General features: G+C 38.9%; 1 protein-coding gene across 5 annotated transcripts in view; it reads left to right on the forward strand.

Moving 5' to 3' along the window:
• LOC144980952 (uncharacterized) overlaps nt 1–23,809 on the forward strand; it is a 99,962-nt gene that overhangs the window by 59,079 nt on the left and 17,074 nt on the right. For all 5 annotated transcript variants that reach the window (XM_078928945.1, XM_078928946.1, XM_078928947.1 and 2 more), the window contains exons 2-4: nt 1,798–1,887; nt 19,243–19,389; nt 20,135–20,297. In XM_078928945.1, the coding sequence (XP_078785071.1) occupies nt 1,832–1,887; nt 19,243–19,389; nt 20,135–20,297 (366 nt within the window). In that variant the 5' untranslated portion in view covers nt 1,798–1,831. The remainder of the gene's footprint in view (nt 1–1,797; nt 1,888–19,242; nt 19,390–20,134; nt 20,298–23,809) is intronic.

Raw genomic sequence — 23,809 nt, forward strand, 5'->3', positions numbered from 1 at the left:
GTGATCGTGTGTTTGCGCAATTGCCCGATCTAAAGCTCCACGTTACCACTACCCTTTTGATTGACAAGCCGCAAGCGACTCTACGTATTCTCTTAGTTTTGTCTTCAGGTGACTTCATACACAAAATAATTTTACAGTGTCAAGGCAATGTTTCAAGTTGATATCCTTAGAATGACATGTTAAATGAAATAAACTTTCAAGACTCATGTCGGACAAAGCCAAATTAATCAAGATTTATGTCACAATTACCCTTTTTTACTGATGGCGTTATAGCTCAGCTACCAAAGGGCGCACACTGTTAAAACTTAGGCTACATTAATCAAAACTTGAATAAATTCTACACAAGTGGCAAAACCGTCTGATGAAATCTTATATAGCTCTCGAGTTATTCAAACCTGAAATGTGTCCAAAAAACAAAAAAAAAACAAAAAAATAAAACCTATGTAATTCCAAAATTACCATCATAGACTACTGAAGCTATTGAAAATTGTTCATGATCGAATGAATCATAAATGTACAAAGTTCATTATATAATGAAATATTAAGGACAACAATAACCATGAAAGCAACAACGTTAACAACCATAAATAAGTCTCTGATAAATCATCATGATTTAAGATTGTTTCAAATGGCATGCATTTTACTTGTCAACATTTGCAAATCAGTCTACAAATCATGAAAGTAATGGAAACAATTACATCTATCCACATGACAATGAGAAGTTTTAAAGATAAATAAATAAACAAACAAATAAATGAATAGATAAAGAAATAAAATAAATAAATAAAAACATTGTTCCTGTACTCAAGTATTAAAACAACTGTGGAATCAATATTGTTCAATTTATTGTCTTGAAACACTGTGTATATAAATTTCAATAGATGGATTTGAATATAGTAAAATTTCAGTCTTGCATTCATTATAGTCTGGCAACTAAAGTCTTCCAAACTCATCCATTTTTTTGCTCTCACCCGTTATATACACACACACACACACACACACATATATATATATATATATATATATATATATATATATATATACATATATACATACACACACACACACACAAACACACAGAGACACACACTCCTTTTTGTGAATGTGCCCTGGAATTTGAAAAGATTAAAATCGATTTTTCTATTGTGAGAAAATCTGAAATTTTTCCCATGCTCTCATAACTACAACTACAAAAAAATTGTTTATTCTCTATTGTCTTCTGGCACTTTTCTACTCACTTCATATCTTGTTGTTACCAACATAAGTGCCTGCTCCACTCACTTTTCTGAATTAAAAATTCACCCCATACACCGGAGCATACTCAATGTCTCAATCGTTTCTATGTTATATGTTTGTGATGAGAATATTGGCTATTAAGCTTAACTGCTGGTCAAAATTACTTCGCGATGGTGGTGAACGAATCGGCGGTCTCAAGAAGTGGGTGAGAGAGGGATCTAGAAATGACTTTGGGTTTGAAACGAATATTTTTGTGTTCGTGGATAGCTCACACGGTAGAGCCACGCTCTCACCTGCCAGGTGGAGTTGTCGTACCAATAAGGTCGCAGGTTCAAACCCCACCACCGCCGCGAAAAAAAATTTTATTCTCTATTGTCTTCTGGCACTTTTCTACTCACTTCATATCTTGTTGTTCATAACTACAACTGAGGAAAATTATTTACGATCGGAATAAAATCTAACTTTACAACTACGTGTCGTGTCTGCTTTTCCTAAATTTGATGTTATACAATAGGCATTGAAATGATTTAATTTCTATTGATAAGATTTTTTTTTCCTCAGACAAAAGATTGAGCAGGACAAGCCTGTAATCAACATGGCTTATATACACAGATGGATTCTACCCATCGTCATCTTCATGATTATTGTCAGGTAATACAAATATTATACGCTGTTATGGACGATAAAATGATTTCCCCTAGCTTTAAAACCGCCTAGAATTGGGTCTGGACAGATCTCGGTAAATAGAGTACTCCTATCATAAGCAAAGGGACCATTATAGTAGTAGTAGTATAGTAGTATCGTTCGGCTACACTTCTATGTTCAAGGTATCAATCCAGGTTCGGAAGTCATCATCACATTTGTTGATGGTTTCAAATCCCCCTTCACGTTTTGTCTCTGGGCAATCTAGTACGAGGTGGTTTGCATCTTGTGGTGCTTGGTTGCACTTTGGGCATGTTGGTGATTCTTGGAGCCCCCATTTGTGCATGTTGGCAGCTGTTCTTGTATGTTTTGACCGTAGTCTATTTGCAGCTATCCAGTATTTTCTTGGTTGATCCTGTAGACCTGGGAGACTTTTACAGGGATATTCAATTAGTTCCCCTCCTGATGGTTTATTCCTTTTCCATTCCTCGCACCAGGCTTCTTGCGTGTTGTAGTTTTCTTTCTTTGATAGGTAGAAAGGGTGAACGAGATTTTAGTCTTGATGTTGGAGGCGCAGTTTTGTATATGGTTTGCAGAGGAGTTCCACTATCTTCTTTAGCTCTGGATATCCATTTCTGTGTTGCATCCTCTTTCCTCAAGTGGGGTGGTGCTATAGCGCTCATGACTGGCAGCCATTGTGTTGGAGTTGATTTCAGGCATCCAGTTACTATTCGCATCAAGTCTCTTAGTTTCGCATCAACAAGGTTTGTATGGGCACTTCTCATCCAAACAGGAGCACAATATTCTGCCACACTGTAGCAAAAGGCCAGGGTTGATGTTCTGAGAAGAGTTTGCGATGCTCCCCATGTTGTTCCTGCCAGTTTTCTGAGAAGACAGTTTCGTTTCCCTATCTTTCTTGCTGTACCCTCAAGATGGGTTCTATAGGTCAGCCGTCTATCCAGTGTCACTCCGAGGTATTTTGGATTTTGATCAGTTGGTAGTGTTGTCTCGTCAATCTTGATCATCAGTTTTCGTTTTGATTCCCTGTTGTCAAGATGAAATGCAGTTGCAACTGTTTTTGTCGTATTCATTTTTAAATACCATCTGTCAAAATACCTTTTCATGGCCGTGGTGTCTTTGCTAAGCGTTGTTTCTATATCTTCCCAGTTTCTTGATTGGTATGCTAAGGCCCAGTCATCTGCATATCCTAGTTTTGTGGAAGTTGTTTGAGGCATGTCGCTTATGTAGACGTTAAACAATGTAGTGCTAAGACTGAGCCTTGTGGTACTCCATTTTTTATTCTTCTGACTTTGCTGGTTTTGCCACCAAGTACCACATGGAAATTTCTAGGTCCTGTCATGTATGAGAGCAGTTTCAAGATTTTTCTGCAAGGAATTATTTTAGCAAGTTTCAGCATCAAGCCACCAGTCCACACTGTGTCATACGCAGCAGAGAGATCAATAAACACTGTGCCTGTTTTTAATTTCTTTTCAAATCCATTTTCAATTAAGGAGGTGAGGGCAAGGACCTGCTCGGTTGTGCATCTATTTCGTTGAAACCCTGCCTGTTCAATTGGGATTCTAGGATTCAAGTAAGGGGTTATTCTTGTTAATATTATTTTTTCTAGTAGTTTGTAGTGGCAACATAGTAGAAAGATGGGTCTTTAGCTAGATGACTCTGTTGCTGGTTTTCCTGGTTTGAGGATGGCTATAACTCTAGCATGTTTCCATTATTGTGGGTATCTTCCTTTGTCAAGTATGTCAGACATTACGGCAGCCAACCAGTTCTTTGCGTTGTGTCCAAAATTGGGTCTGGACAGATCTCGGTAAATAGAGTACTCCTATCACAAGCAAAGGGACCGTTATAAATCCCCTCCCACTAGACGTTTCCCCCCCCCCCCCCCCCCCAAAAAAAAAACACAAAAAAAAACCAACAAAAAAGCAAAACAAAACAAAACCAAAACAAACAAACAAAAAAATAGCTGGATCCATTAGATCTATCAGAAAGTGCTTTGCGATAGACTAGAGTCCTATCTAAAGGTTAGTAAACGATTTCAAACCACTCACATTAACACAATGTCCTATTTAACTCCAACACTGTTACTTTGACAATAATGAATTGGATTGGAAAACAGTGATAATACTAGACTTAGATACATACACTCAAGCACGCTCACACACACACACACACACACACACACACACACACACACTAACACACACAAATCAAGTCTCATGAAGTACGGAAGGTAAATTTGAACAGAAAAAAAACAGAAAAATAATTAAGAAAATGAACATGATGCTCAATGAACAAAATATTGACTTTGCTACCGGAAGTTGCTATCAATATAAAGTAGACCATAAAGCAAACGTAATGTGGCTGCCATAAACCTGTTAGGGTGTTTTGAAAGCATTCGCGACAGGTGATCGTTCTAATATTCAATCTCACCTGTAAACAAAACTGCTTCTCCCTACCCCCCCCCCCCTCCTCTCTCTCTCTCTCTCTCTCTCCCTCTCTTTCTCTCTCTTTCTCTCTTTCTCTCACTTAACACACACACACGCACACACACTCACACACACACACACAAACACTTACTCACTCTCTTTCTCTCACAATCTTTCCCTCTCTATAGCCAAAAACTGCTTTGCTCTCTGTCTCTCTCTCTGTCTCTCTCTCTCTCTCTCTCTCTCTCTCTCTCTTTCTCTTTCTGTCCTTCTTTTTTTTCTTTCTTTCTTTCTTTCTTTCCATTTCCTTCTCTCTCTCTCTCTCTCTCTCTCTCTCTCTCTCTCTCTCTCTCTCTCTCTCTCTCTCTCTCTCTCTCTCTCTCTCTTCTCCCCATCTCATTCTCCACCCCTTCTCTTTCTCCTACCTTTCTCTACTCTCAAAACACTCATCAACAAATATAAGAATATCGAGAACATTGGCATTTCACACGCACCGAAGTGCGAGTCCACTCACTCCTAATCCAAACATCTTTCACGGGGAACTCCTTTTTATTGTGATGTATTTTCGATTGATAAGTTTATCTTTTCGAGGAATATTTCAACCCAGCGATGTATCTCCTCTCTACCGTGCTTGTGGAGGAAGCTGCTACACTTTATTGATTTTAATGGTCTAGGTTTTATTTTTTTTCCGTTTCCCACATTTTGGTTAACAATGGGGTTGTAACTGAATCAAGCAACTCTGAATCAATGATGTTGAAAGATGTATATTTGTATTGAAAGGTGTATCTGTAAGGGAATGTGTTTAATTTTTTTATAACGTCGAAGCTATTTGCAAAAATATAAACATCACTTGAATTATTTCTCTGGTCGAAGTAAAAGTTGGGATTTTCTGAAGGTGATTATTAGTCTGTCTCGTGTCTTTCATCTGATTTTTCGTTTGATAAAATTGTAGCTGAAGATAAATTTATGTGCTCTTCATCTTTGTAATCAACATCATAAACTTCAAACACATTTACTGATTGTGGTAAGGGCTTATATATTCAGCAGACACCTCATAGACTTTTCTCTAAACGAAACTTGAATTCTATTATGTTTCACTATCTCATGTCTTTATCATTTTTGTGTGTTTTGTTGTTGTTGTTGCTGTTTTCCTCTCCTTTTTGTTTGTTTGTTTTTTTAAATTCTCATTCTCTAATTTTGATGACGGAGTCTACGAGGGTAGATTTGAACAACAATGGAAAATGACATTCACCGACGGGTTGGGAGCTTTGTCACTTTTGTTTCAAGAAAACGTAGATAATAACATGAAATGGAGGGGGTAGAAAAGTGCCAGAAGACAATAGAAAATAAAAACCTTGCGGCAGTGAGGATTCGAACCCACTACCCGACTGTGACGGCAACTCCGCGTGGCCACGAGAGAGACGTTCTACAATCGACGCCATCATCCACTCAATTGCGTCGAATGCAGAGCGTCCCTCTCGTTCGTGGCCAGGTGGAGTTGCCGTAACGGTCGGGTCGTGATTTCGAGTTTGAGTGTTACAGTTATTGAGAACACTTTGGTAACTATGAATTGATTATACAAAAGTTTCAGTTGTTTTTTGTTTTCTTTTAAATTTTTTTTGAAAAAGCAAAGTTAGTGTTGTTTATTGTTGATTATGTTCTTTTTCTATGCTTATCACGCGATACAAATGTAATTCGACGTTGTTTTAATTATTTTTGGGTTGTTTTTATCCATGTAATTAAATAAGACAGTGTCCATAAAACACATCAAAACTATGTAAAACGTATTTCTAGCAAACCTGAATCATGACATTATGTGCATGAAAATCGTCGGCAATCAAGATTGATTTTCTTTTATGTGGTTGCCAAAAATGATGCCAGGTCTAAATGAACAAAGGACATTTGAAATTGTTACTCTTCATGATTATCGATTACGTTTTAATAATTTAAGGGGGGTTGCTTTACCTTGGCATCTGTGGCAGATTAGTTTGTTGCAACACCAGAATGTCCCTAATTCACTCCCCAAATGTGCCCACCTCCCATAGTCTCTAGTTCAATCCCCACTGGTGCTCACCTCCCATAGTCTCTGGTTTACTCTCCACGAGTGCCCACCTGCTAAAGTAACTGGTTCAATCCCTACTGGTGCCCATCTCCCATGTTCTCTGGTTCAATCCCCAGTGGTGCCCACCTCACATAGTTCTGGGTTCACTCCCCACTGGTACCTGCCTCTCATAGACTCTGGTTCATTCCCCACTAGTGTCCCATTCCATAGTCTGTTTCAGTCTCCACTGGTGCCCATATTATATAGTCCAGGTTGACTTCCCAATAGTGCCCACCTTACAAATTTCTGGGTTCACTCCCCACTGGTACTTATCTCCCACAGTCCCGGGTTCACTCCTCACTTGTGCCTGCCTCACATAGTTCTCGGTTCACTCCCAACTGGTACCCAAAGTCTCAAGTTCAATCCCCACTTGTGTGCCCTGCTCCCATAGGCTCTGGTTCACTCCCCACTGGTGGTGTCCACCTCACACGGTTCAGAGTTCACTCCCACTGGTGCCCACTTCTCATAGTCTCTGGTTCACTCCCCTATGGTGCCCACCTTCCATATTCTCTTGAGCAATCACCACGCACCCCCTAACATAGCTCTGAGTTCACTCCTCACTGGTGCTCTCACCCCATAGTCTCTGGTTCAGTCCGCACGCATTATATAGTCCAAGTTGACTCCCTACTGATGGCCTTACACATTTCTGGGTTCACTCCCCACTGGTGCCTACGTCCAATAGTCTCTAGGTTAATTTCCACTGGTAGCCACTTCCCAGAGTCTCCATTTCAATCCCCACTGGTTTGCCCTGACCATCTCCCACAGTCCCTGGTTCACCCCCACTGGTACCTAGTGCCTACCTCACATAGTTCTGGGTTCACTCTCCACTGGCACCCACTGCCAAGAGTCTCAAGTTCAATCCTCACTGGTGTGCCCTGCTCCCATAGTCTCTGGTTCACTCCCCACTGGTGTTCACCTCACACGGTTCACGGTTCACTCCCAATGGTGCCCACTTCCCATAGTTTCTGGTTCACTCCCCAATGTTGCCCACCTCCCATAGTCTCTTGTTTATTCTCCCGGTTGCCCACTTCACATAGTTCTGGGTTCACTTCCCACTGGTACCTGCCTACCATAGTCTCCAGTTCCATCACCACGGGTGCCTTGTTCCCATAGTCTCTGGTTTACTCTCGACGGTTGACCACTTGCTATAGTCTCTGGTTCCCATTCCCACTGACTGGTGCCCACCTCACATATTCTCTGATTCAATCCCCACTGGTGCCCACCTCCCATATTCTCTGATTCACTCCTCACTGGTACCCGCCTTTCATAGTCGCCAGTTCAACCCCAAATGGTGCCCTCATCCCATAGTCTTTGGTTCATTCCCCACTGGTGCCCACTCACTATAGTCTCTTGTTCACATCTCAATGGTGCCCACCTCCCATAGTATCTGGTTCAGTCCCCACTGGTGCCCACCTCCCATAGTCTCTGGTTTACTCTCGACGAGTGCCCACTTGCTATAGTCTCCGGTTCCCATTCCCACTGGTGCCCACCTCACATATTCTCTGATTCAATCCCCACTGGTGCCCACCTCCATATTCTCTGATTCACTCCTCATTGGTACCCGCCTTTCATAGTCTCCAGTTCAACTCCAACTGGTGCCCTCATCCCATAGTCTTTGGTTCATTCCCCACTGGTGTCCACTCACTATAGTCTCTTGTTCACATCTCAATGGTGCCCACCTCCCATAGTATCTGGTTCAATCCCCACTGATGCCCACTTGCCCACCTCTTATAGTCTCTGGTTCATTTCCCACTGGAGTGGATTTCGGTAGATTTCGATGAATTTCGGTATTCGATGTACCGGTGGAGTACCGGTGAAAATATATGAATCTTTCCATAAAAATTGACAATTAACCGAGCAATCCATGGAGAATTCAAGATTGCAAGAAACCTGGTTACCATAAATAACCAGAAAGTATTGAGAAATGAGGGGGAAAGCAGAGACAGTAAATGCAGGACTTTGAATGAGCGGAAGATCAAACATAGATCACTAGGCTAAGATACGACGGGAGATTAGAATAAAATACAGATTCATCCAATTTGCAAGAGAGCCTTTCAAATAACCGACACCTGGAACATTGACAGTAGACAAGGACGGCTCAGAACACCAAAAAGACCAGTGTATGACATGCATACTTTACTATGACCACCGGGTCCACAAAAGAATTTCAACGACATACCACCAACTCCAAATCTGCTCTAAATTTAAGACATTCAAGTGACGCGACGCATTTATTGATATGGTGCCATGCACCACACCTAATTTCAGCCTGATATTTTAAAGTTAATAAATGAAAAACAAAACCCATCTGACCATACAGTCTTTTGTCAAAGTAGGGCACATACTGCCTTTTTAACAACACGCGTAATGGTGTGATTACCCAGGGCACCGACGATAATAGGGAAGTCGTAACGTCACACCTTCTACTCTTTCGATTCCAAAATCCTTCGGAGGACTAATAATATTTTTTTTTACATACTGAATCATATGGTGGCATAACTATTTTAGTAGCATGATGCATAGCAGATTCTTAGGATTACGGGAGGTAAAAGAGCGAGGAAGGATGATCTTTATTGACGACCAGCATATATCAAGTCTAAAGAAATAAGATGCCATCACTCTGAAACCATAAGATCAATTACACTGGGTTGGATATTGGAACGAATTTTTTGACATCAAACTTTTGTTCCCAATTGTTGACTGCATAGAGTTATTGTGACTATCGACAAGCCGCTCACTCTTTTCGTTCCTAGTTTTCGGTCGCTGAGGCAACAAAATGTAAATTTCACACCGCAAGAATTCAAGAATCCTTTATTTCTACCCCTTCAATAATTTTGATTTTACAACCATGCGACTGTTTGTATGTCTCGGTGCGTGTTATGTGTGTCTTAGTACGTATATGCGCGTGCGTCTGTGTTTATGTTCTCTTACTATCTCTGCTTTCCAATCCAATTCATTAGCCTACTGTCAACGTTACAGTGTTGGAGCTAAATGTGGCATTGTGTTGATGTGAGTGGTTTGATAAAGGAAGGTTCGAAAACATCCTGCATTTGCAAGGGAGTAAATTTCACACCCAAATTAGACATAAAAATATCGATATATGAATAGATGACATGCCCCCATGACTATGCAGAATAATTTTGACACACGACTTTACATTCCCAACTTTTATTTTAGAGTGACAAAGTGTGTGCGTAATAAATTTCTTATTTCCGTTCTACGCTCTACTGAAACATTATCCCAGAAAGCAAACGATTTATCAGAACAGACAGCATATCTCTAGAAATAAAACTCTTTGTTTGATTTCGTATGCAATTCAATTATTGTTCCGTTAAAATCAAATCTGACCTTAAAGCCACTCTAATCCCCAGGAATCTACAGTAAAATTGGCATGATTTAGTTCAATGAAACTCAACAAAACACCAAAATGTGTGTGCACACTTTCTTGGTTAACCTTATCACTACCAGCAGGAACGTAAACGGAGTGCCTCGACCACTAAATAGACTTGATCGATTGCCAGGAGAAATGTATTGCCGACTGCAGTACGAGAGAAATGTTTTTGTTTGGCAAATATATTTATTGTGTCTTGTTTTACCTTTTCTTTTGCTCTTTTTTTATGCTACGGTTCAGACTGAATTACTACAGTTTCTATCAATAATTTTCCTGGACTTGGAAATAAGGATTGAAATACATCCATTTGAAAACTAACCTCACAGAGCCAATGCACCAACAGAGGATAGTGGAGGGCGAAAATTTTGCGCTTATCATAATGTGGAAGAAAAAAATTGTGTGTGAAAACGTTTGTTGAATGCATGTTGCTGTTAGAAATGCATGATTTAAAATACGTAGAATATAAATAAAACCTGGTTTTTATCACATTTTCGTGGATCCGAGTTCTTCAAATACGGTCTGAAATGTTCGCGAAATTGGAATTTCTGTGTCAGGCTTCAACGTTTGTGGAGAACAATTCATTTGAAATCTGAAGGGGAATGCAATACACAATTTATTAAGCTGTAACTCAATATCAATGAGTGAATCTTATGGACGTTAAAGATATTTTTGTACAATATGTTTCTTAATTAATTCATCTCATCTTATCTTGTCTAACATTTTTTACCCAGAGAAAATAATTTTAATAATCCTTTTGATTGATTTTCAAATTAATGACGTCTTTTTATGTCGAAACGTCACAAACGATCTTTTGACACATTCCCTTATATGAACATCGAACGAGCGGCCCCACACTCCTCCCAGCCGTTAATAAAATATCAAACTGATACAAAGTCACAAACTTGTCCATGTTGAATCCATTTTTTGATTGATCTGCGGTTTATATATATATATATATATATATATATATATATATATATATATATATATATATATATATATATATCCGAAACTCTCTATAATGCAGCAGGCCCCTACTTGAAAACTCTTAATACAGTGGGTTCACAGAACTGACTACAAACCTATAGACAACAAAAATTCAAACATGCCCCACAAAAAATGAAGATCACGTAATATCACATGGCTCAACCACCACCCCCCCCCCCCCCCCTTCCCCCTCTCTCCTTCGACTAAAATGTCACAACTAACATAGGACAAACATTCCTAAAATGAGTAAATACCTGCTTTCCTCACGACCACAAACTACACAAAATCCTCAACAGCAACACAATAAAGATCAGCTATTCATGCATGAGGAAAATGGAATTCATAATCAAAGCACATAACAACACACCGAAAAAACAATGCAACTGTAGGAATAAAGACTGTGCCCCCTCCAAGGCAAATGCCTCGAATCATGTGTTATATAAAAAGCAACCGTAACGCACAACAACATACCCAATCAGGAAAACTGCATCGGACTCACAGAGGGCCACTTCAAAACACCATACAACCAACACACCTCAAACTTCTAACACGACCGAAAATAATCTTCAACTACGTTAAACGAACACATCTGGAAACTAAAGGACTCAAACACACAATACAACATCACATGGAACATTGACAAAACAAAAGTTCCACAGTAAACACAAAAAAGCAACCTATGCCTAGAAGAGAAATTTCATATAGATAGTATGCGCATGGCTAAGAAACTCATAACATTGCCATCCGGGAGTAAAACGGACCAACACACAAAACTGCGTAACCATGATCGTTTATAGTCTGGTCAATACAGTTTAGTGAGAAGTACTCATAAACGCGGATGGCAAAAAACAATAACAAAGGCCTGAGTGACGTCATCTTCGAACTATGTATAGTAAAAAACCCCAACACTGGGTGGGGATCCTGACCTCCCATAGTGGACAGGGAGGTACATGATGTCTTCTATCCCCCCATACCCGTTTTCCAATTGTTTCCTGTCATTGTCTTGGAATGAGATTACTTAGTTTTGTCCTGACCCGTGCCGGAGTTCCTTGACTGGGAGGGAAACAGTCGAATGTATAGTTATAGTCTTGGGAGATGATATTTTTTACCTTGTAAATCATCTCTCTGTTATGCATTGTATTATGTTTAGTTTACATATTGTATTATATGATTTGTAAACATTTGAGTGTATTCCTCTTAGTTGGGACCTGTGTTTGTGTCTGGATGAGACTTTGAGGTGATCTTAAACTAAGTACTTTGACGGTGTGCTCTTGGAATCTACATCTGTTCCCTATTTGAACCAATTCCCCTTTGTCTCACCTTTTCTTTTGTGCTTTAATTGTAATTCTAGAACTTTTTACTATCCCATTTTCTTCCTTTTTACTGGCGCTGATATGACCTTAATGTGTTGCAAGCACCGTAAAACCCTTAAAAACAAACAAACAAAAACCCCAACACGCACAATAAACAAAGAGAGAGAGAGAGAGAGAGAGAGAGAGAGAGAGAGAGGGAGGGAGGGAGAGAGAGAGAGAGAGAGAGAGAGAGAGAGAGAGAGAGAGAGAGAGAGAGAGAGAGAGAGAGAGAGAGAGAGAGAATTCTGCACGTGCAATCAGCTTACTGTCCAATACGCTACACAACCCAATGATACAACCAATACCCAGACGAACACCCCCCCCCCCCCCACCCCAACACTATAACACACCCTGCTCGCATACATATAGACACACATCCGGACATGCACACAAATGCCCAACAAACTTACATCCGGGGACAACATTGGCGCCAACTGGCAGAACACAACAACATTCCTCCCAGACACCAGGGGTCTAATTCATGGAGCGGGACTACGACGATAGTCCTAGACTAAATCCGTTGTCTCAGACTAAAAGGCGTTGTAAGATATTCATGAAGCCGGACTACGCGAAGTCTTAGACTAAACGAGGGACTAAACGGGTGAAATTTACACCCGCGATTTAGCAGGCGTAAATATCGTAGTCTGGGACTAAATTTCAAGATCATAATATGTCCTCTACGCTGGGGAAGTAATTGTACAGCGATTAGAACAAGAATACCCGACAGTTTTTGATTTTATATTTATTTTTATTTATTTATTTATTGGTTTTGTTTATTTTCTTTACTTTACTTTTCTCGAAGATTCGACAATCGCACATACACTCCTCATCTTGCCCATTCAAAACACTCTGCAGGGACTCCCCCCCCCCCCCCCAACACACAGTTTCATAGTAACTTCCTCCTCCTCCTCCTCCTCCTCCTCCTCCTACTACTACTACTACTACTACTACTACTACTACTACTACTACTACTACTACTACTACTATTACTACTACTACTACTACTACTACTACTACTACTATACTACTACTACTACTACTACACTACTACTACTGTTGCTGCTGCTACTTTCACTATTATCATTACTCCTACTACACTACAACTACTACTACCACTACTACTACTTCTACTACTACTACTACTAACTGCTGCTACTACTAACTACAACTCTACAACTTCATACAACAACAACAACTAACTAACTACCTACTACACTACTACTACTACTTCTACTACTACTACTACTACTACTACTACTACTACTACTACACTACATACTACTACTACTACTACAATACTAATACTACTACTACTAATACTAATACTACTATTACAACTACTACCATTACTACTACTACTACTACTACTACTACTACTACTACTACTACTACTACTACTACTACTACTACTACTACTACTAACTACTACGACTACTATTACATTTCTTTTATGTCTTTTATCGTCCATTATTTTCTAGAAATTTCACGTCTCTCACTGGCCTTATCATTTCTATCACACCGGGCTAACGATTTGTTCACACTCCAACCATCGTTGAGTACAGACGATGCAATTTATACTGCATTTCATCTTATTTGTTTTCAACGTTTATTTGTTTATTGTTATGCCGACGAAGGGTTTGTACCCGAAACGCCCATTGTCTGTATTGTTTCCACCGATTCCTCTCCATCATCACTCTTTCGTTAGTATTTTCGGGACCCCATGCTTCAGGCAGCGCCCACCGCTCTCTACTAAGAACAATGCTACACCGTGGATAAGAATCATTTAAGTGCCAAGCCATCGTTATTTATATTTACTAAAAACATTACACACACACATTCTCAAACAATTTTACACCCTTAAACTTGTCTCACACTATTTTTATTTGTGGGGAAAAAACAACAAAACAAACAAAAAAAAAAAACAAAAACGATCAAAACAAACACGAAGAAGAAATAGATATGATTTCTGTGCCACTTCGTATGACGCATGCGCAGCTGGAAAAGTAACACATTTCTATGACGTGTTGTGGTACGTTTCCGAGGAATCCCCAGTTAAAAATAGATTGACCTCTGTAGTCTGAGACTTCGCAAGCGTAGTCAGAGACTTGATAGTCAGGGACGAAGTCTGACTCCATGAATAGCTAACTTTCCCGTAGTCTCTGACTTCCCAAAGTCTTAGACTACAAAGTCTCAGACTTTGCTATAGTCTGAGCCTGCCATAGTCCCGCTCCATGAATCAGACCCCAGGGGTCTAATTCATGGAGCGGGACTACGACGATACTCCTAGACTAAATCCGTTGTCTCAGACTAAAAGGCGTTGTAAGATATTCATGAAGCCTGACTACGCGAAGTCTTAGACTAAACGAGGACTAAACGGGTGAAATTTACACCCGCGATTTAGCAGGCGTAAATATCGTAGTCTGGGACTAAATTTCAAGAATCATAATAATGTCCTCTACGCTGGGGAAGTAATTGTACAGCGATTAGAACAAGAATACCCGACAGTTTTTGATTTTATATTTATTTTATATTTATTTATTTTATTGTTTTTTTATTTTTTTTCTTTACTTTTACTTTTCTCGAAGATTCGACAATCGCACATACACTCCTCATCTTGCCCATTCAAAACACTCTGCAGGGACTCCTCCCCCCCCCCCCCCAACACACAGTTTCATAGTAACTTCCTCTCCTCCTCCTCCTCCTCCTCCTCCTACTACTACTAATACTACTACTAACTACTACTACTACTACTACTACTATACTACTACTACTACTACTACTACTACTTACTACTACTTCACATACTACTCCTACTACTACTCACTATTCATACTCCTACTATACTACACTACTACACTACTACTACTACTACTACTACTCTACTGCTGCTACTTACTCAACTATTACATACACCCATACTACTACTACTACTACACTACTACTACTACTATACTTACTACTACTACTACTACTACTTACTACTACTACATACTACTACTACCTATAACTACTACTACTATACTACTACTACTACTACTATACTACTACTACTACTACTACTACTACACTACTACTACTACACTACTATATTCTTACTTAATCTACCATACTACTAACAATTTACACTACTACTACTGCCTTATCATTACTATCTACACTACTACATTTACTACTAACTACTACTACTACTACTACTACTACTACTACTACTACTACTACTACTACTACTACTACTACTATACTACACTACTATTACATTTCTTTTATGTCTTTAATCGTCCATTATTTTCTAGAAATTTCACGTCTCTCACTGGCCTTATCATTTCTATCACACCGGGCTAACGATTTGTTCACACTCCAACCATCGTTGAGTACAGACGATGCAATTTATACTGCATTTCATCTTATTTGTTTTCAACGTTTATTTGTTTATTGTTTGCCGACGAAGGGTTTGTACCCGAAACGCCCATTGTCTGTATTGTTTCCACCGATTCCTCTCCATCATCACTCTTTCGTTAGTATTTTCGGGACCCCATGCTTCAGGCAGCGCCCACCGCTCTCTACTATAGAACAATGCTACACCGTGGATAAGAATCATTTAAGTGCCAACCATCGTTATTTATATTTACTAAAAACATTACACACACACATTCTCAAACAATTTTACACCCCTTAAACTTGTCTCACACTATTTTTATTTGTGGGGAAAAAACAACTCAACATACGACAGTACACAAACAAGCAAAAACAAAACTTGATCAAACTAAACACGAAGACGAAATAGTATTATGGATTTCTGTGCCACTTATTCGATGACGCTTGCGCAGCTGGAAGTAACTACATTTTACTATGACCACGTTAGAATTGTGTTACGTTTCCAGCGATCTCACAGAGTTAAAAATAGATTACCTTCTTGTATGTCTGATGTTTCGCATTAGCGTTAGTCCAGAGATTGATAGTGCAGGGTGTAAAATTGCTCATGAATTGCTACTTTCGTGTCTTGTGTTTCCAAAGTCTTAGACTATCAAAGTACTAGACTTTGCTATAGTCTGAGCCTGTCTAATAGAGTCCCGCTCCATGAACAGACACCAGGGGTCTAATTACAAATGTGAGGGGAACGGGAACTACGACGATACTCCGTTCGACAAACCCGTTGTCTCAGACTAAAAGGCGTTGTAAGATATTCATGAAGCCGGACTACGCGAAGTCTTAGACTAAACGGGTGAAATTTACACCCGCGATTTAGCAGGTGTAAATATCGTAGTCTGAGACTAAATTTCAAAATCATAATAATATGTCCTCTACGCTGGGGGAAGTAATTGTACAGCGATTAGAACAAGAATACCCGACAGTTTTTGATTTTATATTTATTTTCATTTATTTATTTATTTATTTATTTATTTATTTATTTATTTATTTATTTTTTCGTTTTGTTTATTTTCTTTTCTTTACTTTTCTCGAAGATTCGACAATCGCACATACACTCCTCATCTTGCCCATTCAAAACACTCTGCAGGGACTCCTCCTCCCCCCCCCCTCCAACACACAGTTTCATAGTAACTTCCTCCTCCTCCTCCTCCTCCTCCTACTACTACTACTACTACTACTACTACTGCTACTACTACTACTACTACTACTACTACTACTACTACTACTACTACTACTGTTGCTGCTGCTACTTTCACTATTATCATTACTCCTACTACTACTACAACTACTACTACTACTACTACTTCTACTACTACTACTACTACTACTACTACTACTACTACTACTACTACTACTACTACTACTACTACTGCTGCTACTACTACTACAACTTCTACAACAACAACAACAACAACAACTACTACTACTACTACTACTACTACTACTACTACTACTACTATACTACTACTCTACATACTACTATTCAACTACTACCATTACTACTACTACCCTACTACTACTACTACTACTACTACTACTACTACTACTACTACCTACTACTACTACTACTACTACTACTATTACATTTCTTTTATGTCTTTAATCGTCCATTATTTTCTAGAAATTTCACGTCTCTCACTGGCCTTATCATTTCTATCACACCGCGCTAACGATTCGTTCACACTCCAACCATCGTTGAGTACAGACGATGCAATTTATACTGCATTTCATCTTATTTGTTTTCAACGTTTATTTGTTTATTGTTGTGCCGACGAAGGGCTTGTACCCGAAACGCCCATTGTCTGTATTGTTTCCACCGATTCCTCTCCATCATCACTCTTTCGTTAGTATTTTCGGGACCCCATGCTTCAGGCAGCGCCCACCGCTCTCTACTTAGAACAATGCTACACCTTGGATAAGAATCATTTAAGTGCCATCGTTATTTATATTTACTAAAAACATTACACACACACATTCTCAAACAATTTTTAAACCCCTAAACTTGTCTCACACTATTTTTATTTGTGGGGAAAAAACAACCCCTGGGGTCTGATACATGGAGCGGGACTATGGTAGTCTCAGACTATAGCAAAGTCTGAGACTTTGTAGTCTAAGACTTTGGGAAGTCAGAGACTACGGAAAGTAAGCTATTCATGGAGTCAGAGTCGTCCCTGACTATTAAGTCTCTGACTACGCTTGCGAAGTCTCAGACTACAGAGGTCAATCTATTTTTAACTGGGGATTCCTCGGAAACGTACCACAACACGTCATAGAAATGTGTTACTTTTCCAGCTGCGCATGCGTCATACGAAGTGGCACAGAAATCATATCTATTTCTTCTTCGTGTTTGTTTTGATCGTTTTTGTTTTTTTGTTTTGTTGTTGTTTTTTCCCCACAAATAAAAATAGTGAGACAAGTTTAGGGGTGTAAAAATTGTTTGAGAATGTGTGTGTGTGTGTGTGTGTGTGTGTGTAATGTTTTTAGTAAATATAAATAACTATGGCACTTAAATGATTCTTATCCACGGTGTAGCATTGTTCTAAGTAGAGAGCGGTGGGCGCTGCCTGAAGCATGGGGTCCCGAAAATACTAACGAAAGAGTGATGATGGAGAGGAATCGGTGGAAACAATACAGATAATGGGCGTTTCGGGTACAAACCCTTCGTCGGCACAACAATAAACAAATAAACGTTGAAAACAAATAAGATGAAATGCAGTATAAATTGCATCGTCTGTACTCAACGATGGTTGGAGTGTGAACGAATCGTTAGCGCGGTGTGATAGAAATGTTAAGGCCAGTGAGAGACATTACACACACACACATTCTCAAACAATTTTTACACCCCTAAACTTGTCTCACACTATTTTTATTTGTGGGGAAAAAACAACAACAAAACAAAACAAAACAAAAACGATATAAACAAACACGAAGAAGAAATAGATATGATTTCTGTGCCACTTCGTATGACGCATGCGCAGCTGGAAAAGTAACACATTTCTATGACGTGTTGTGGTACGTTTCCGAGGAATCCCCAGTTAAAAATAGATTGACCTCTGTAGTCTGAGACTTCGCAAGCGTAGTCAGAGACTTGATAGTCAGAGACGAAGTCTGACTCCATGAATAGCTTACTTTCCGTAGTCTCTGACTTCCCAAAGTCTAAGACTACAAAGTCTCAGACTTTGCTATAGTCTGAGACTACCATAGTCCCGCTCTATGTATCAGACCCCAGTAGCGCATATAAATAGAGTAAAGTGAAGTAACTAACTTGCAGCGGATTTATCCTCCAAGCAAGAAACATCTGTATCGGCTGCAAATTGTGCGGCTATGTGGTCTTGTGGTATGACACTCGCTTTCGGATCGTAAGGTCCTCGGTTCAAGCCTCGCTCGGCGCATATTTGAGTCCTTGGAAAAGAATCTTTACTCACATTCTCTCACCGTACTCAGGTGTAAAATGAGTACCTAGCTGTTGACAGCGTTGTCTCTGTCAGAAAAAAATTTTTATATCGCCTAATAGGCGTCATGTTTCGTTCTACATGTTACGTGTTGTTTTTTGTCAGGGATCCCTTGTAAAGCGCTTTGAACACATTTAGTAGATATTGCGCTATATTAAAAAACCTCCAAAAGTGGATTACTTTACTATATAAATAAATATTTTTTCAGCTTCAGCTCAACTCAGGCAGGTATGGATATCACAGCTTACGAGTACCAAAGAAAGTTCCAGAAAACGTTGTCCCTAGGAGAATGTCCCTTTCGCCAGGTGGCTGTCAAGATGGTGAATGACACCATAAACGTTCAGGACGAGAGATGGTGAGTAGGAGTGAAAGATTGCAGCGCTGATGCAGTCATCTATAATCAAGAGGAGAAATATAAATAGTGAGAGATTGATAGAAAGAGACATAGAGAGAGAGAGAGACAGACAGACAGACAGACACACGCACACACCTAAAGAGAGAGAAGAGAGAGAGAGAGAGAGAGAGAGAGAGAGAGAGAGAGAGAGAGAGAGAGAGAGAGAGAGAGAGAATTAATTAGATCGATCATGTTCATTATTTATATAGATTCTGACATTGCACCCACAAGCACTCGAAATACTATTGGACAAGATCTGGTATGTGCAGCTGTGATTGGTTGATTTTTTTCTTGTTGAGTATCAACTTTACTCGATTTCTAGGTTTGAGACATTTTTCCAAGATGAGTCATATAAATTAAGCGATATTTGAAGGACAACTTTTCTAGTCAGATTTTTAAAAACGTGTTTTTCTAGAGTACGATAGTTAACTGGTTAAAGCCTCGGAGTACTTGGTCAGGCTACCCGATGTGGTGATGTTACTCACATCTAAATAAGAATGGGATCCATCTCGTTATGGGATGTTCTTCTAGCAAAGAATGGATTGCTTGTGACTTTGTCTTTTTAAGATCTGGCAAAAGTACAGGAGACCTGAAAACGAAGTGGCGTCCAACAAAGACATTGTACCGCTAACGGGACAATCATCGTATGTTTCAGACACGGAGCTTTCTTTGACTTCTTTTTCTTCATTTCTATTTTGTATTGAAGCACATTGCAGAAGAAAGGCACGGTCCGGAGTTTGCCGAGAGCCTTGAGCGACACAAGGAATGAGTTGATAACATCTCCTGACGAAGTTGTCAAATACCTAGGACTGTGCGGCGGGGAGGCAGCATCTTACTTGGGTATTCTACATGACGGGGAATGTGTGGCTGTAAGTATTTGACTACATCATAATCTAATTTGTGAATCTCACTTATTGTCTCCACAGGCATCAAATTATTGACTCGCAATTTAAAATAACAAATGTATTTTTAATCTGTTCTCGAGGACTTAATTTCGCAAAATGAAAGTTCTTGGAACTTTACTAGGATCTCATGATTTTATTCTTTCACAGTATGCAAACTATTCTCGAACGCAACCTCCAGCAAACGCATTCAAACGCATTTGGATGTCGTGCTTGCGAGAGCAACATCTTTAAACAATACCAAATCAGTAAAACGGTACCAAGAACGTGCATAAAGAACGAGCTATACTTGATTTGAGCAAGAGCTCTATCGTATTCGACATTTTATTCTAAAAAGTTAATCCTGTCCCCCCCCCCCCCCCCCCAAGCATTAATATATAATTGAAGGAGAAAAACAACACAAATCAAATAATTAATCTATTGCGCTGCTGTTTTCCCTAATTAGTACTTCCAAGTGATCATCAACAATAGTCGTGCCGTGATAACAAACCACAAAGCATGTAGAGCACAATGCATGTCATCGTGGAACGATTGGGTGTGTTTGTAATGTGGAATGATAACTATAGAGGTCACCTCTGGTTGACATCTAACACACTCACATGCAGACAATACACACACACACGCGCGCACGCACACATGTATATGTATATATATATGTATTATATATATATATTAATATATATATATATATATATATATATATATATATATATATATATATATATATATATATATATATATATATATATATATATATATATATATAACCAGTAAAAAGCCCGCAATTTCGCGGGGAAAGAACTATTTTCATTCGATATTGCCAGAATCATTTTTTTGATTAGCTTGATTACGATTAGATGCAGATTTTAATCGATGTGCTTGTCGTCGCTGCCATGCTTTATTCGGCATGATTTTAGTTTATCAGTCAGTAGATATCAATATCAATAAGTCGCAAGTCTTTACCACGCTTTACTTGGGAGTGCTTTGCACTACCTTCAATACTTCACAAATTAAATTGGCGGCCGAGAATCAAAGCAATGGTCAAATTAGGAAATTTTAAACTTTCACAAATCTATCAAAGTTTGTTCTAGAGTTTTTAAAACGCTTTTATATGATGACAAATTGAATAAATAAACGCCTGACAAAAGATCAACGGTGAAAATACAAATTGAATGAATACTGGGGATGTAGGAGCTTTCGGAATGTCTCCCCTTTACTTATGTGAGGTCAAATGAAAATCTGAAGCGGACGCGAAAAATATCAAGTATCAAGTCCCCGAATCTGTCTAGACAGAACCAATTGACAGTTTGCCGAAAAGTTTAACTAAATATTTCCCAGGGCAATAATTATCACATCGATGGCATAAAAACGACAGTAATATCAGCAGTAATATTAGTTCATGTTGTTAATCGGTGAAACTTGTTTAAAATTTCTGTAAATCCGAATACCGTCATGTGATCAAGTGAATTTATTCTTCCACGCAACCACACTCCAAAACACACACACACACACACGCACACATGTATACACCACACACACACACATACACACACACGCACACACATAAACATACACGCAATGAGAACACACTACTGCATAACAACACTGATCATCGCTAAATCAACACAACGGAAGTAAGGACTCTACTGGACAGATAGAGTTGAGGGTGTGGCCATGAGAGTGTTAGTGTCTTCGGTAATTTTTTTATGATATCTGTTTGACTTAACGAACTTTCAAACTGACTTTAAATTATAAAAGGAAATCAAGTTATCTGTTTATCTATCTGTAAAAAAAATACATTTCTATTTTTCAAATCTTTCAGTAGAGTTGTGCGCCGTATCAATTTTTTTATTGACTCAAATAAGCACAATGTTTTCCACAAGGCTATATTTTTTAAAGAAAGGATATATATATATATATATATATATATATATATATATATATATATATATATATATATATATATATATGTGTGTGTGTGTGTGTGTGTATGTGTCTGTGTGAAACTTTTCATGACGCAGTAGCCCTACAGTAGCGCACTCAAAAAACTTTGGATACTCGGAACCCTTCAATTATAGACCCCGAGACAAGATCACGCAGCATAACTTGGTTTAATCACCCTTTCGACTAACTAACATCAGACAAAAATTCGGTGTAACTAATAGACATCCGTTTTGCACACATGACCACAGACTCCACAAATGATTAAATAGAGACACCATAAAAGTCACCAACCTCTGCCTGAACAACATCGATGACATAATTAAAGTACATAACAGATGCGTCCTTAATAGGCACTTGGGTACTAACAAAACAACACATCAAAAACACAATGTAACTGCAGAAATATTATAAAAGGAACGAAATTGACGTCACTCAGCTCTTTGTTTTTGTTTTCAGCCAGCCATTTTTATGAGTAGTTCTCACTAAAGCGCATTAATCAGTCTAAAGATAGTTTGAAGTTAACGTCACTCGGGTCTTTGTTATTGTTTTTTTGCCATCCACTTTTATGAGTAATTCTCATTTAAGAGTATTATCCAGACTATAAAAGTTCACGGTTACACAGAGTTATGTGTGTTGGTCCGTTATACTTCGGATGGCAATGTTGTGATCTTCTTAGCCAAACACATACGATCTATAGATAGTTCGAAAATGACGTCACTCAGGTCTTTGTTATTGTTTATTGCCATCCGCGTTTATGAGTAATGCTCACTGAACTGTATTAACCTGACTATAAACGTTCATGGATACACACAGTTTTGTGTGTTGGTCCGTTATACTTCCGGATGGCAATGTTATGAGCTTCTCAGCAAAGCGCATACTATCTATAACCCTTTAATGTTATTGTTGGTACATTATAACTTGTTGGTGGGTGTTATGAGTGTTTTAGCGAAACGCATAGCATTATTACACAGCAACCGTCACACACATCAACTCAGACAGGCAGGACTCACACTTAATTAAAGGACACCAACACTAGATACAACATTGTGGCGGGTTGTGTGTTATTGTTGTGGGATCGAGTCCAACCGATAGCTCAATGGTCTGGATTCGAACTAGTATGCGCGCTATGGCTCTCGTTACCAGCTGCACCACTCAACCTATATCACAAACGGCTCAGGTTTAATCTAGGGGAGATCAAGAATTGCCTTAGGATCCCTTATAACTTAATTGTATTAATAACAAGTGAGTCAAGACAATAATAGTAACGCCCAAATGCAATAATAACAATTCTATACATAAAGTTTAATTAGATTGTTACAGGAAAAGATAGAAAGAATAAGTATTTATTTAATATCAGGAAGAATAGCTCTAATTGAGTGGATCTAATTTATTATTTATTTATCTATTGTTTTATTAATCGATTCATTTATGATTGATCGAGTAAGTTAGTTTTAATCACTTGTGTCCGTGGAAAATACATTTGAAAATGGTATAAGCCCGTTTGGCTTATCTTTATCCCGCCGGCTTGCTTGACT

This window comes from Berghia stephanieae, chromosome 10 (assembly GCF_034508935.2).
Source record: "Berghia stephanieae isolate SIO BIC M18660-M18661 chromosome 10, UCSD_Bste_1.3, whole genome shotgun sequence".
Classification (NCBI taxonomy): domain Eukaryota; kingdom Metazoa; phylum Mollusca; class Gastropoda; order Nudibranchia; family Aeolidiidae; genus Berghia; species Berghia stephanieae.